Source organism: Entelurus aequoreus, linkage group LG05, assembly GCF_033978785.1.
Source record: "Entelurus aequoreus isolate RoL-2023_Sb linkage group LG05, RoL_Eaeq_v1.1, whole genome shotgun sequence".
NCBI lineage: Eukaryota > Metazoa > Chordata > Actinopteri > Syngnathiformes > Syngnathidae > Entelurus > Entelurus aequoreus.
The window spans coordinates 37,909,366-37,921,889 of record NC_084735.1 but is presented as its reverse complement, the minus strand read 5'-3'; the positions used below and the strand labels follow the sequence as shown (position 1 = coordinate 37,921,889).

At 39.5% G+C, this 12,524-nt stretch overlaps 1 protein-coding gene across 3 annotated transcripts in view; it reads right to left on the bottom strand.

Annotated features, from left to right (window-relative positions):
* The window catches only part of LOC133650612 (unconventional myosin-XVIIIa-like), a 202,148-nt gene that overhangs the window by 136,090 nt on the left and 53,534 nt on the right, over positions 1-12,524 (bottom strand). For 2 of the 3 annotated variants that reach the window (XM_062048069.1, XM_062048067.1), the window contains exons 4-8: positions 12,427-12,498; positions 4,731-4,787; positions 4,143-4,230; positions 3,938-4,044; positions 3,680-3,856 (exon numbers count right to left, since the gene is read on the bottom strand). In XM_062048069.1, coding sequence (XP_061904053.1) covers positions 3,680-3,856; positions 3,938-4,044; positions 4,143-4,230; positions 4,731-4,787; positions 12,427-12,498 — 501 coding nt within the window. The remainder of the gene's footprint in view (positions 1-3,679; positions 3,857-3,937; positions 4,045-4,142; positions 4,231-4,730; positions 4,788-12,426; positions 12,499-12,524) is intronic. The other variant, XM_062048068.1, reaches the window with a different exon arrangement.

The window sequence follows — 12,524 nt, the reverse complement described above, 5'->3', positions numbered from 1 at the left end:
TCGATGATGTAAACATAGGCACACACGGTAGTAGTCACGTCGCTATAAATACGTTATAGTTTGTCTGCGGTAGCGCCTTAAATAACAACATCACTAATACTTGGTTAGTATTCAAGTCACAAAATGTAAATTGAGTATTTTTGGTACTTTTTGAATGGTTATTTATCTGATTTTATGAGAGGAATAAAAGACCTCCCTATGGCTCGGCTGTAAGCAGACTTTTATTTACCTTTAATTAATATTTAGAATGCATTAACAACTCTATCTGTCATCATGTCTTTTATAATAATTGTGAAGGACAGGCAAAATTCCAAAAACAGTGCTGTTCCCCTTCAAAAAGTACATAAGCACACACTGAACTCTTTTGACCAAGTTATTATTTTAAGAAATATACACATTGTTAGAAAACCCACTATTTTGCATGTTTTTGGTTTCTTATGCTTCACTGATAGTGTTTTAGTATTATTATATTATCTGTTTGAAGAGCTAAGCTTCTATTGTTTTAAATATTGGTTTGTACTGTAGCACTTTGGTAAGATGTATTTAAATAAAAAGTGCGTCACATTCGCACGTTTTATTATGAATACTTATTATTTCTGGCGGTCGTTGTGTCGTTCAACTGTGTTCAGCAGTCCTTGAGCACCTTCATAAAAACACCTTTGTCTAGTATTCCTCTGATTATAAAACAATCAATCTGTTCTAAGACAGCCCAGCTTGTAGGTTCAATGTACACATTTAAATAGCTTAGTTGCTCAGACAGCAATGTGTTTATATAAGTTAAATTAGGGTATGCCATTTCTTCGTTCATTTATTTTGTTTTAATGTTAGCATTTAAGCTAGCGAGCAGTCAGTCCGTGAGTTCATCAAAGTGGAGTTATCAATCACAGTTTTTCAATCATTTTAATTTAAAATGGTAACACTGACTGTTGGGAGTTTTACTGTGGTTAATATTAATACCGTTTATCCTTACGTCCCTAGTTGATAGCTAAACCATAACTATGGAAATAAGCAAAACGATTTGCAAATGCAGGATCCCTCGATTGTCTTGATTGCTTCACACAGAGTTGACTACAGACGCTAGACATAGACACACAAATCGGAACACGGCCAGAAAGATGTTTTTTTCCCACAGATCTGATTACGCGCACGCAGATTGAGAAACACATTTGCTACAATAATGTTTACATACATAGCTTTTAATTATTTAATTAAGTCCATTTATAAAATGCAGGTCCGTGAGGAAAGCATGCATTTAAAAATAATTTTCGTAAAGAATTTGAGCAGGTCAGTTTGTTAAAAACTCTTTTATTTTTCGATTTTTTACAACCTGGCTGAGTGAGTGGTATTATTGCAAAGCTGAAACTGAAGGTCACCGACTGCTGAAAACATAACAAAAACATAAAAGCCACCCACACTCTGATGAATCAATAAGGGCACATAACCAAAGCCTTTCTAGTATTAAATCAAGTACAAAACAGTGTGCCTGAAGCTTCATTGTATAGGTTTCATGGCCCACAGCTGCATGCAATCCTTATATCGCTCAGTACTATGCCAAGTGTCAAATGGAGTGACATTACTGATCTAAGCACATATGCCAACTAATGACTGGTACTCTATTACTGATGTTGTATAACAGTAATATGTGGTCCTAGAGCTTGTTAATGAGCACCGAATGTAAGACAGATCCATCATTTGTGTGCTCCACTTTTAAGAAAAGAGGCACTCAATCGGTCGATTTTATGACGTCATGAACAAAAGCCCACCTTTTCCGAGGAGATGATGCCATCTCTTACCCGCCCCGAGTTAAATGAGCCTACACACTATGCACGCCCACCACGTCATTGAAGACATATTTTTAAAAAACAGGCTTCACTATATGTCTCAAAAAGAAGCTTTTGCTTCGAGCTTTGAGTTCTTGAGAAAACTCCTCCCCAAACTGTTTTCCAGGGTTCACAAGCACCCTGATATCCCCCTTTACCCTAAAGGGTAAGGGGTGGGGGGTGTCGGGGTGGCGTGGCTCGGTTGGTAGAGCAGCCGTGCCAGCAACTTGTGTGTTCCAGATTCGATCCCCGCTTGCACCGTCACTGCCGTTGTGTACTTAGGCAACACACGTTACCCACCTGCTCCCACCTGCTTTAAATGTAACTTAGATAATGTGTCTCACTATGTAAAGCGCTATATAAATATAAATATAATTCACTTCACTGAACACCTGCCCCTCAGAATGTCTTTGCACATGCCTGGCTTCTCATATATTTAGCAGCTACCCTGTTTCAAGAGGGTGCTGGGTAATTCCCCGGTCTTCGACGTTTTACTGTAGTGTTATTTTTGATTTGACAATGATATTGGATAAACGATACGCAAACCTACTCTTGAGAGGGAGCCAAATACATATTTTAACATAATGTATTATGCAAAAACACATTTTCCTACCTGTTGGTACCTTTTTTTGTGTATTTGATAACCCCATAAGTGCCCATCCATCCATCCATTTTCTACAGCTTGTCCCTTTCGAAAATTTTAAAATCAAACCATGACTGTATGGCTCAGATATTTATAAAACAATCTTGCCTTCTTCCAAATTTGCTACAAACGATCCCTTTAGAATTGGAGACTTTAGGGACATACTTTGCCTTAGTTACGTCAGCGGTTATCTCCACATATGAAAGAGGTGTATCCGAAGAGCTTTTTGCGAGTCCGCCATTTTATTTGGTTTTAGTCCAAAGTTGCAGTCAAAAATGTCCTTCTTTTTCTCTATCCTCTTGTTGTGGGGAAGACTGGCTCATACATGCACATGCATGCTAAAATCCTACGCAGTTGCCATTTATAATAAAATGTAGTGTATAGTTCTAACTTATATCCGTCAGTAGGCGCAGTATGGAAGTGCTAAAATCTACAACATGACTGACGGTGTGGTGACGCAGTTGAAGGAGGCTTAGTCCAAAGAAGGGCTTTGGCATGTAAATAAGACTGCACATAAAACGGCACTTTCTGAAGAGACAATCAAAAAGTGGCTTGAAGATGGTCTGTAAAACAAAATCTATGCAAAATGTTGACCATAGCACCACCACTACATACAGTAGAAAGGGGATTCATATGACCTCGTTTGTCACGGTATACCTGACACATGAAACGTGACGAATTGTGGGGGTGCAGTATCCACTTTAGCTGCCAGACGGCAGTAGAGTGTTGAATATCTGACAATGTGTTTTGTGGCAATTCCAACTTTGACCACAGCGTCAGTTGCTATGTAGAGTGGCGCTTTCCAACCTTTTTCAGCAGACTGCATTGCAAAATTATTAACCCCTCACCTTCCTCTCACACGAGAGCTACCCAAGAATTTGGCCATATTAATTCCTTCCCTACAGTACATGTAATGTAGACCACAAGAAACGGTTTTAAATGTAGAAAAAATATTTTAATTAGGACACCTTGTCCCAAAATGTTCGTCCATATTGTGCAGGGTCCACTGCAAAGTATGTCCCTAAACTGTTTGGGCTCAAATTAAATATGTTCCCCTGGACACCAAAACAATCAAAAAGCCAATAAACGGTGTGCCTGGTTAACAATCAGTAATACAACTTACATATTTTCAATCAGCAACCAAATAAAAAGTGACTATAGACTCATGTTCAGTCTTGAACTTTGGGAAACCCTGGTGAACACTGGCAATGCTTACCTTCTCAGAGTACATGGAAGGGGCACTGATGGGGTTAATGACCACCATGTTGGTCCCGGCGTGGGTGTGCACCAGGTTACCGCCATAGCGCTGCCTGAGTGAGTGCATCACACTGGACTCGTTTAAGTACTGAAGAGAGGCCAGGTCCTCCACTCGCTCAAACAACGGAGGGTTTGCCTGAAGTTCAAAGTAACATGATGTTTTACCTGCTGTCCTTCCTGACTGATGTGTTTAAGAACTGAAGTGATGATTTATTACCTTCTCGACATCATCTTCATCCACGTCCAATAAAGATCCATCACTCTCCAGCCGGATTTTCACCTTCCCCTCCGGCAGACTGCCTGCTTCTGTCTTCAGGAGAGTTGCTGCATGACAACAATGGGAATTTATCTTTATTGCTTTATTTAATTGTATGGAAGTTGTATTTGTGAAATATGTTTCATAAGCAAAACACTTGACTAACCCATGGAAAATCCATTCTTGTGGACAAGCCATACTTTTTCAGTGTTGTACCAGGTTCTCTCTGCTGCAATGTGATCCTCCGTCTGCTCCTGGATCAACCAGGATGAGCAGAATTGATACAAACAAGTGATTATACATGTGATACAAACTGTCGAGTGACAAATAATCCAATATCACGCTCTACACACATCCTTAATGTGAACTTTCAAAAGCACTCAGTAGGTGTCGTTGTGGATTGTTTTTTTCATCATCTTGTCCATTACACATGAACCTTCCGTGAAAAATCTCTTTAAAAGCACTTTTCAGGACACACAAAGGATGCTTTGAACCCTCAGATCCCATGAAACATATTCAGTCGAAATATGTCTCAGATGGAAAGTGTTTTTCTTCAAAGCATGTACAGTACACAACAAACTGTAGAGAAAAATACATTGATAAGCAGATTACACAGAATCCATGAGCTGGACAGAATAAAATAGTCTTGGAAAAATATGAGTAGACAGCAGCCACAAAAACAAAATGAGCAGTGTCCCCTTAGAACAGCTCTTTTATTGATGCTGTAGCATATTATAGACATCCTAACACTAACCTTTGCTGCTGAGTGTGCGACTTGTAGAATGGTCACAGGGTCCTCTGGAGGTTTGGGCTGGAGAGAGAGAGAGAGAGAGAGAGAGAGAAAGAGAGAGAGAGAGAGAGAGAGAGAGAGAGAGAGAGAGAGAGAGAGAGAGAGAGAGAGAGAGAGAGAGAGAGAGAGAGAGAGAGAGAGAGAGAGAGAGAGAGAGAGAGAGAGAGAGAGAGAATGAAAGAAAGAAAGTCAACCGACGGGTCAGCTCTTTGGGATGTGTAAACACTAAAATGTATGACACAATGCAGAAACAGTGCACTAGTAATTATTGACACATCAATGTATTTCAAGATTTGCTGATTTGACTTAATCGTCCCAGTTGTTATGATTAGTCGCACACAGTAAGGCAAGGGGGAAAAAAATAAAGTCAATTTCAACATGAAATACACAGTTGTAAACGACGTATCCCTCCAGGTATCCTCTACTTGCAATAGACAAACATTTTTGCAGAAAGTTAACATACTGCCAAACATTTTGCGTGGAAAAAAATTAGTGTTTGCCCACTTATCATTCCGCAGAATCGAGTGTCCCAACAAAAATCCCCACGCGTTTGTGACATAGGGCCTGGTCTAATAAGATCCAAATACCACATGCTAAACAGCGGGTGCAAACTTTAAAATTGTGTATACTATTAGCGGGCTTGTTGTTAGTGATCGACTAAGGCTGTGTGTACAACTGATAACTGGTACAAAGTATGCTGGGTGTAGCCTACTACATGGCTTTCACCAAGGAGGCAGTATATTCCCCCCATATGTTTTACATCATATGCTTCAACGGTTCAGCCTGTGCTGTTGTGTTATGTTGTGGAATACGCAGGACACAACACCTTTTCTGGGCGATATACTGTAGAAGTGTGATCTAGACAACAGAATGTATTTTAGCATGACGATGGTGCGCACTGTGAGGCAATGGTATTGTGATGGTGCGTCTGGAATGATCCAGAAATACATGCAAAAATGCATATATGAAAGAAAAAAACTGACACCAAAAAAATTGCTGAAGAACTATTGGCCCATATCAAACCTGCCATTTTTGGATAAAAAGTGCAGGAAAAAGTTGTATGCCACGAGCTTAGTGACTTTTTCCTGTTTAACAATGTGTTTGACACTTTCCAATCAGGCTTTGGAGCGTACCACATGTACTAAAACTGGTTCAAGTCCTATCCTGATCACAGGACATACTTTGTTAAAATTGGTAACTGTGTCTCTAACCAAATGGCTATGACCTGTGGGATTTCTCAGGGTTCGATTCTGGAAACCCTATTGTTGTACCGTATTTTCCGCACTATAAGGCGCACCTAAAAACCTCCAATTTTCTCAAAAGCTGACAGTGCGCCTTATATATGGACCAATATTGAGCCACAACAGGTCTCGCAACTACGGGATGCATAACGTAACCCCAGCCTCTACTGTAGCGTCTATGTAATGCGCCTTATAATGCGGTGCGCCTTATAATGCGGTGTGCCTTATATATGAACAAAGTTTTAAAATAGGCCATTCATTGAAGGTGCGCCTTATAATCCGGTGCGCCTTATAGTGCGGAAAATACGGTACATGCTGCCACTAAGTTAGATAATACGCAGCTTTAATGTGTCCTACCACAACTATACAGATGACAGTCTGATCTACGTGACACTGACGGCAGGTAAACGCACGGTCTGTTGATTCACTTTGTCGCTGCATGGAATAGATCAGTGTGTGGATGCAAAACCATTTTCTTCAGGAATTATAAGCATCAATATTACAAAAGCTGCTTTTTGCACTCTATTTTCTGTATTGCTGCAATAATTATGAGAATTTGTTGTGGATTCTGTAATTTATTTGTTAATGTGCTACTTAGTTATCATTTTATATAAGGGATTAGAGCACCCTTATATAAAGGTAGATTTTTATCAGCACTAAGTGCTGCCATGCAAACGCAAATCAACACAGCATTTCCTGAAATTGGGTGCACTATATTTTACTTTCAGATTTATTCTCACCTACCAACCGCTGTCTTTTGGACATTTTTATGTGCCATGTAATGTACCACATATTATTTAGTTTTATCAATGAAAGTGTTAATGTAAAATTATATAACATGCACACAAAGAACACAGAAAAATGTCCACCTTGGACCTCGGGTAACATACTTTTGGTGTTGTGACCCATTTAAAATTGTCACGTCAAAAATATACCTTCTCGCTGGCTACTAGAAAATACTACAGAACTACAGCTGGTTCGGAACTAACAGTGTTTGGATTATCTAAATATGATTAGCAGCAAAGTGGACAGCTGTCAACGTTGTGGCTCGAAGACAACAAGTAAGCCAGCTAGATGGTTAGCTAACTAGCGAATTCAAGATTGTCTCCTCGTCCTGCAACTTAGTGCGGCGTTTAGGCAAGAGGAACAGTGAGTACCCACGGCTGTGGCGAGCTTTCAACAAATGTTTAGATCTGATTTTTATTGATATTTAATTGAAAAACAGGGAAGAAATATTTTGACACAAAAATGAATGTTTAAAAACACGTATTTAGTAGTCTGTTCAACTTTAATGTCACAAAATTCCATAGGAATAAAAATAAAATGGTGTTGTTGGGGTTTTTTTTTACACAAATGTGTGTTTTCCATTTTCTAAGTGCCGGTTCAGGCATCATTTAGCATCAGCATTATTTTCTAAGGACCGATTTGGTACTAGTATTGCTTTAAATGTAAACAATACAACCTTATTCTGGAAAATATTAATTTGATTTGCATTATTTCTTATGGGAAAAATTGCTTAGATTTTTGTACGATTTTGTCTGATCTTTTGAAATGAAAACTGAGGTACCATAGTATAAAGTATATACAGTCGTGGTCAAAAGTTTACATACACTTGTAAAGAACATAATGTCATGGCTGTCTTGAGTTTCCAATCATTTCTACAACTCTTATTTTTTTGTGATAGAGTGATTGGAGCACATATTTGTTGGTCACAAAAAACATTCATGAAGTTTGGTTCTTTTATGAATTTATTATGGGTCTACTGAAAATGTGACCAAATCTGCTGTGTCAAAAGTATACAGACAACAATGTTAATATTTGGTTACATGTCCCTTGGCAAGTTTCACTGCAATAAGGCGCTTTTGGTAGCCATCCACAAGCTTCTGGCAAGCTTCTAGTTGAGTTTTTGACCACTCCTCTTGACAAAATTGGTGCAGTTCAGCTAAATGTGTTGGTTTTCTGACATGGACTGGTTTCTTCAGCATTGTTTACATGTTTCAGTCAGAACTTTGGGAAGGTCATTCTAAAACCTTCATTCTAGCCTGATTTAGCCATTCCTTTACCACTTTTGATGTGTGTTTGGGGTCATTGTCCTGTTGGAACACCCAACTGCGCCCAAGACCCAACCTCCGGGCTGATGATTTTAGGTTGTCCTGAAGAATTTGGAGGTAATCCTTTTTTTTCATTGTCCCACTTACTCTCTGTAAAGCACCAGTTCCATTGGCAGTCAAACAGGCCCAGAGCATAATACTACCACCACCATGCTTTGATGGTAGGCATGGTGTTCCTGGGATTAAAGGCCTCACCTTTTCTCCTCAAAACATATTGCTGGGTATTGTGGCCAAACAGCTCAATTTTTGTTTCATCTGACATCACATAGACCAGGGCTCGGCAACCCAAAAATGTTGAAAGAGCCATTTTGGACCAAAAATACAAAAACAAATCTGTCTGGAGCCGCAAAAACGTAAAAGCCATATTACATACAGATAGTGTGTCATGAGATATAAATTGAATTAAGATAACTTAAAGGAAACTAAATTACCTCAAATATACCTACAAATGAGGCATAATGTAGCAATATGTACATATAGATAGCCTAAATAGCATGTTAGCATCGATTAGCTTGCAGTCATGCAGTGACCAAATATGTCTGATTAGCACTCCACACAAGTCAATAACATCAACAAAACTCACCTTTGTGCATTCATGCACAACGTTAAAAGTTTGGTGGACAAAATGAGACAGAAAAAAAAGTGGCATAAAACACGTACTAGAAAGTCGGAGAAAGTTATACATGTAAACAAACTACAGTTAGTTCAAGGACCGCCAAAATTAGTAGGACAAAACGGTGCTCGCCAAATACTCGAATCAGTGAAGCATGTTTAATATAAACAGTGTGCTTTATAACAATTAGGGAGGTTTGTGTCATGTTTGTCCTCCTACAGAAACCATATTAAAACAAAAAATATATTTTTTTCCCCTCATCTTTTTCAATTTTACATACATTTATGAAAAAGCTCCAGAGAGCCACTAGGGTGGCGCTAAAGAGCCGCATGCGGCTCTACAGCCGCGGGTTGCCAACCCCTGACATAGACAAAGATAAGACCTTCTGGAGGAAAGTTCGGTTTGCAAAACGTTTTCCAGTTTGAACGTTAAGTATCTTGTCTTTGCAGTCTATTCAATTGAATATAGGTTGAAAAGGATTTGCAAATCATTGTATTTAGTTTTTATTTACGATTTACACAACGGGCCAACTTCACTGATTTTGGGTTTTGTACAACTATGACACAAAACTCTGCGGTGGACGGACGACAATAGATGTATCCCCAAAATTCACGGGGGGATAAAATTCACAGCATGCAACATTGTCAATACATGAAAAGCTTTTACAGAAAACGATGTTATTCAGTCTGATACATACAGTATACCCATACCAATCATATTAATGAAATGCACAGTAGTGTTCAGTTACGCTAGTAATTAAAGGCCTACTGAAACCCACTACTACCGACCACACAGTCTGATAGTTTATATATCAATGATGAAATCTTAACATTGAAACACATGCCAATACGGCCGGGTTAACTTATAAAGTGCAATTTTAAAATTCCCGCCACACTTCCGGTTGAAAATCTCCTTTGGATATGATTTATGCGCGTGACGTCATAAAATGCACGGAAGTGTTTGGGCCCTATTGGACACAATACACAAAGCTCTGTTTTCTTCAACAAAATTCCACAGTATTCTGGACATCTGTGTTGGTGAATCTTTTGCAATTTGTTTAATGAACAATGGAGGCTGCAAAGAAGAACGTTGTAGGTGGGATCGATCTGTGTCTTAGCGGCTAAGTACAACACTTACAGCAACACAACAAGGACTACTTACCCTGATAGAAGACGCCTAGCTGATGCTTGCCGCCAAACCCACGGATGAAGTCCTTCGTCGCGCCGTTGATCGCTGGAACGCAGGTGAGCACGGCTGTTGATGGGAAGATGAGGGCTGGCTGGCGTAGGTGGAGCGCTAATGTTTTATCATAGTTCCGTGAGTTCCGGTTGCTAAGTTGCTAAATTAGCCTTAGCGTCGTTAGCAACAGCATTGTTAAGCCTTACCAGGCTGAGAATTTTTAACCGTGTAGTTACATGTACATGGTTTAATAGTATTGTTGCTCTTCTGTCTATCCTTCCATTCAGGGGTTTATTTATTTTGTTTCTATCTTCATTTGAGAACGATGCTAGCACGTTAGCTCAGTAGCTAAGTGTGTCACCGATGTATTGTCTTGGAGATAAAAGTCACTTTAAATGTCCATTTCGCGTGCTCGACTCTCATTTTCAAGAGGATATAGTATCCGAGGTGGTTTGAAATACAAATCCGTGATACACAATAGAAAAAGGAGTGAGTACATAGTTCTGTGAGTTCCGGTTGCTAAGTTGCTAAATTAGCCTTAGTGTCGTTAGCAACAGCATTGTTAAGCCTTACCAGGCTGAGAATTTTTAACCGTGTAGTTACATGTACATGGTTTAATAGTATTTTTGCTCTTCTGTCTATCCTTCCAGTCAGGGGTTTATTTATTTTGTTTCTATCTTCATTTGAGAACGATGCTAGCACGTTAGCTCAGTAGCTAAGTGTGTCACCGATGTATTGTCTTGGAGATAAAAGTCACTTTAAATGTCCATTTCGCGTGCTCGACTCTCATTTTCAAGAGGATATAGTATCCGAGGTGGTTTAAAATACAAATCCGTGATACACAATAGAAAAAGGAGAGAGTACATAGTTCTGTGAGTTCCGGTTGCTAAGTTGCTAAATTAGCCTTAGTGTCGTTAGCAACAGCATTGTTAAGCCTTACCAGGCTGAGAATTTTTAACCGTGTAGTTACATGTACATGGTTTAATAGTATTTTTGCTCTTCTGTCTATCCTTCCAGTCAGGGGTTTATTTATTTTGTTTCTATCTTCATTTGAGAACGATGCTAGCACGTTAGCTCAGTAGCTAAGTGTGTCACCGATGTATTGTCTTGGAGATAAGTCACTTTAAATGTCCATTTCGCGCGCTCGACTCTCATTTTCAAGAGGATATAGTATCTGAGTTGGTTTAAAATACAAATCTGTGATCTACAATAGAAAAAGGAGAGAGTGTGGAATCCAATGAGCCAGCTTGTACCTAAGTTACGGTCAGAGCGAAAAAAGATACGTCCATCACTGCCTCTCAAGTCCTTCACTGTAACGTTCCTCATCTACGAATCTTTCATCCTCGCTCAAATTAATGGGGTAATCGTCACTTTCTCGGTCCGAATCTCTCTCGCTCCATTGTAAACAATGGGGAATTGTGAGGAATACTAGCTCCTGTGACGTCACGCTACTTCCGGTACAGGCAAGGCTTTTTTTATCAGCGAGCAAAAGTTGCGAACTTTATCGTCGATTTTCTCTACTAAATTCTTTCAGCAAAAATATGGCAATATCGCGAAATGATCAAGTATGACACATAGAATGGATCTGCTATTACCGTTTAAATAAAAAAAATTCATTTCAGTAGGCCTTTAAAGCATTCCTGACAAACTAAATACAACACAAGTCAAGTTTGTCTTTCAGAGACTCAGGTAAGAAAGCATCACAGCACTCCACATTCCAGGCCCCCAGCATGACCAATAAAGAGCCATGTTGGGACAAAAGGCAGCATGCAGGCACAGACAAAGTAGCGAATAGAAAGAGGGAACAAAAAACATAATCTCTGGCAAACACCCGGGGGAAAACGGAGAGGCTGCGGTCAAGCAGGTTGTACCTGAGAGGATTTGTGGCCTCTCGCATGCTAGCCATGCAAGCATCAAAGAAGACAGCGGGATATCGACATCCAACCACCCACAGAGAAGCAGAGATCAGAAATAACCACATACAATACCAACGGGCCAAGTATTTCACCCCTGCTCGTATTGAATAGCAACAAAGCAATACAATACTACCAATAAAGTAGTAGGAAAAACTGACTATTTTCTTGAGCATCACTGTCTGCGCAGGCCTAAGAATGCCCAAACCGAAGTGACCCACTCGAGAAAACAGCAGGACTTGTTGCAGCACACAGCACAAAATAGAGGACATGCACTGAAAATCTAGTGCATTAACTTATAATAGATCAACAATACAGTGGTTTCTTTGAAAAAGTGCATTTCATAAACAGCTAATGCAAAGAAGTGTACAAAAGCCTACATGTTTCTCCAAGCTTTCTAGGTAATAAAAGGTTATAAAAATATCTACTTTGTCTCCAATTTCATTTTGTCAGGGATCCCAGGAATTAGAAACCTTCCTGTCAGGGGAAAAGCCCAGTTTCTCATTTTATGTTTGGTGTCCTTCTAGCTGGGGAAGTTTGCAAAGTATGACAAGAGAAAGAAAATCAAGGCAGCGCAAACAAACATAGGGAGAAAGACCTTACGTTATTGCCAGGGATGGTGAAGATCCTTTTCACACGCTTGTAATCTTCCTCAGTGGGAATGAGCTCTGGAACCTGCAATTGCAGGGCCAGCAATTCAA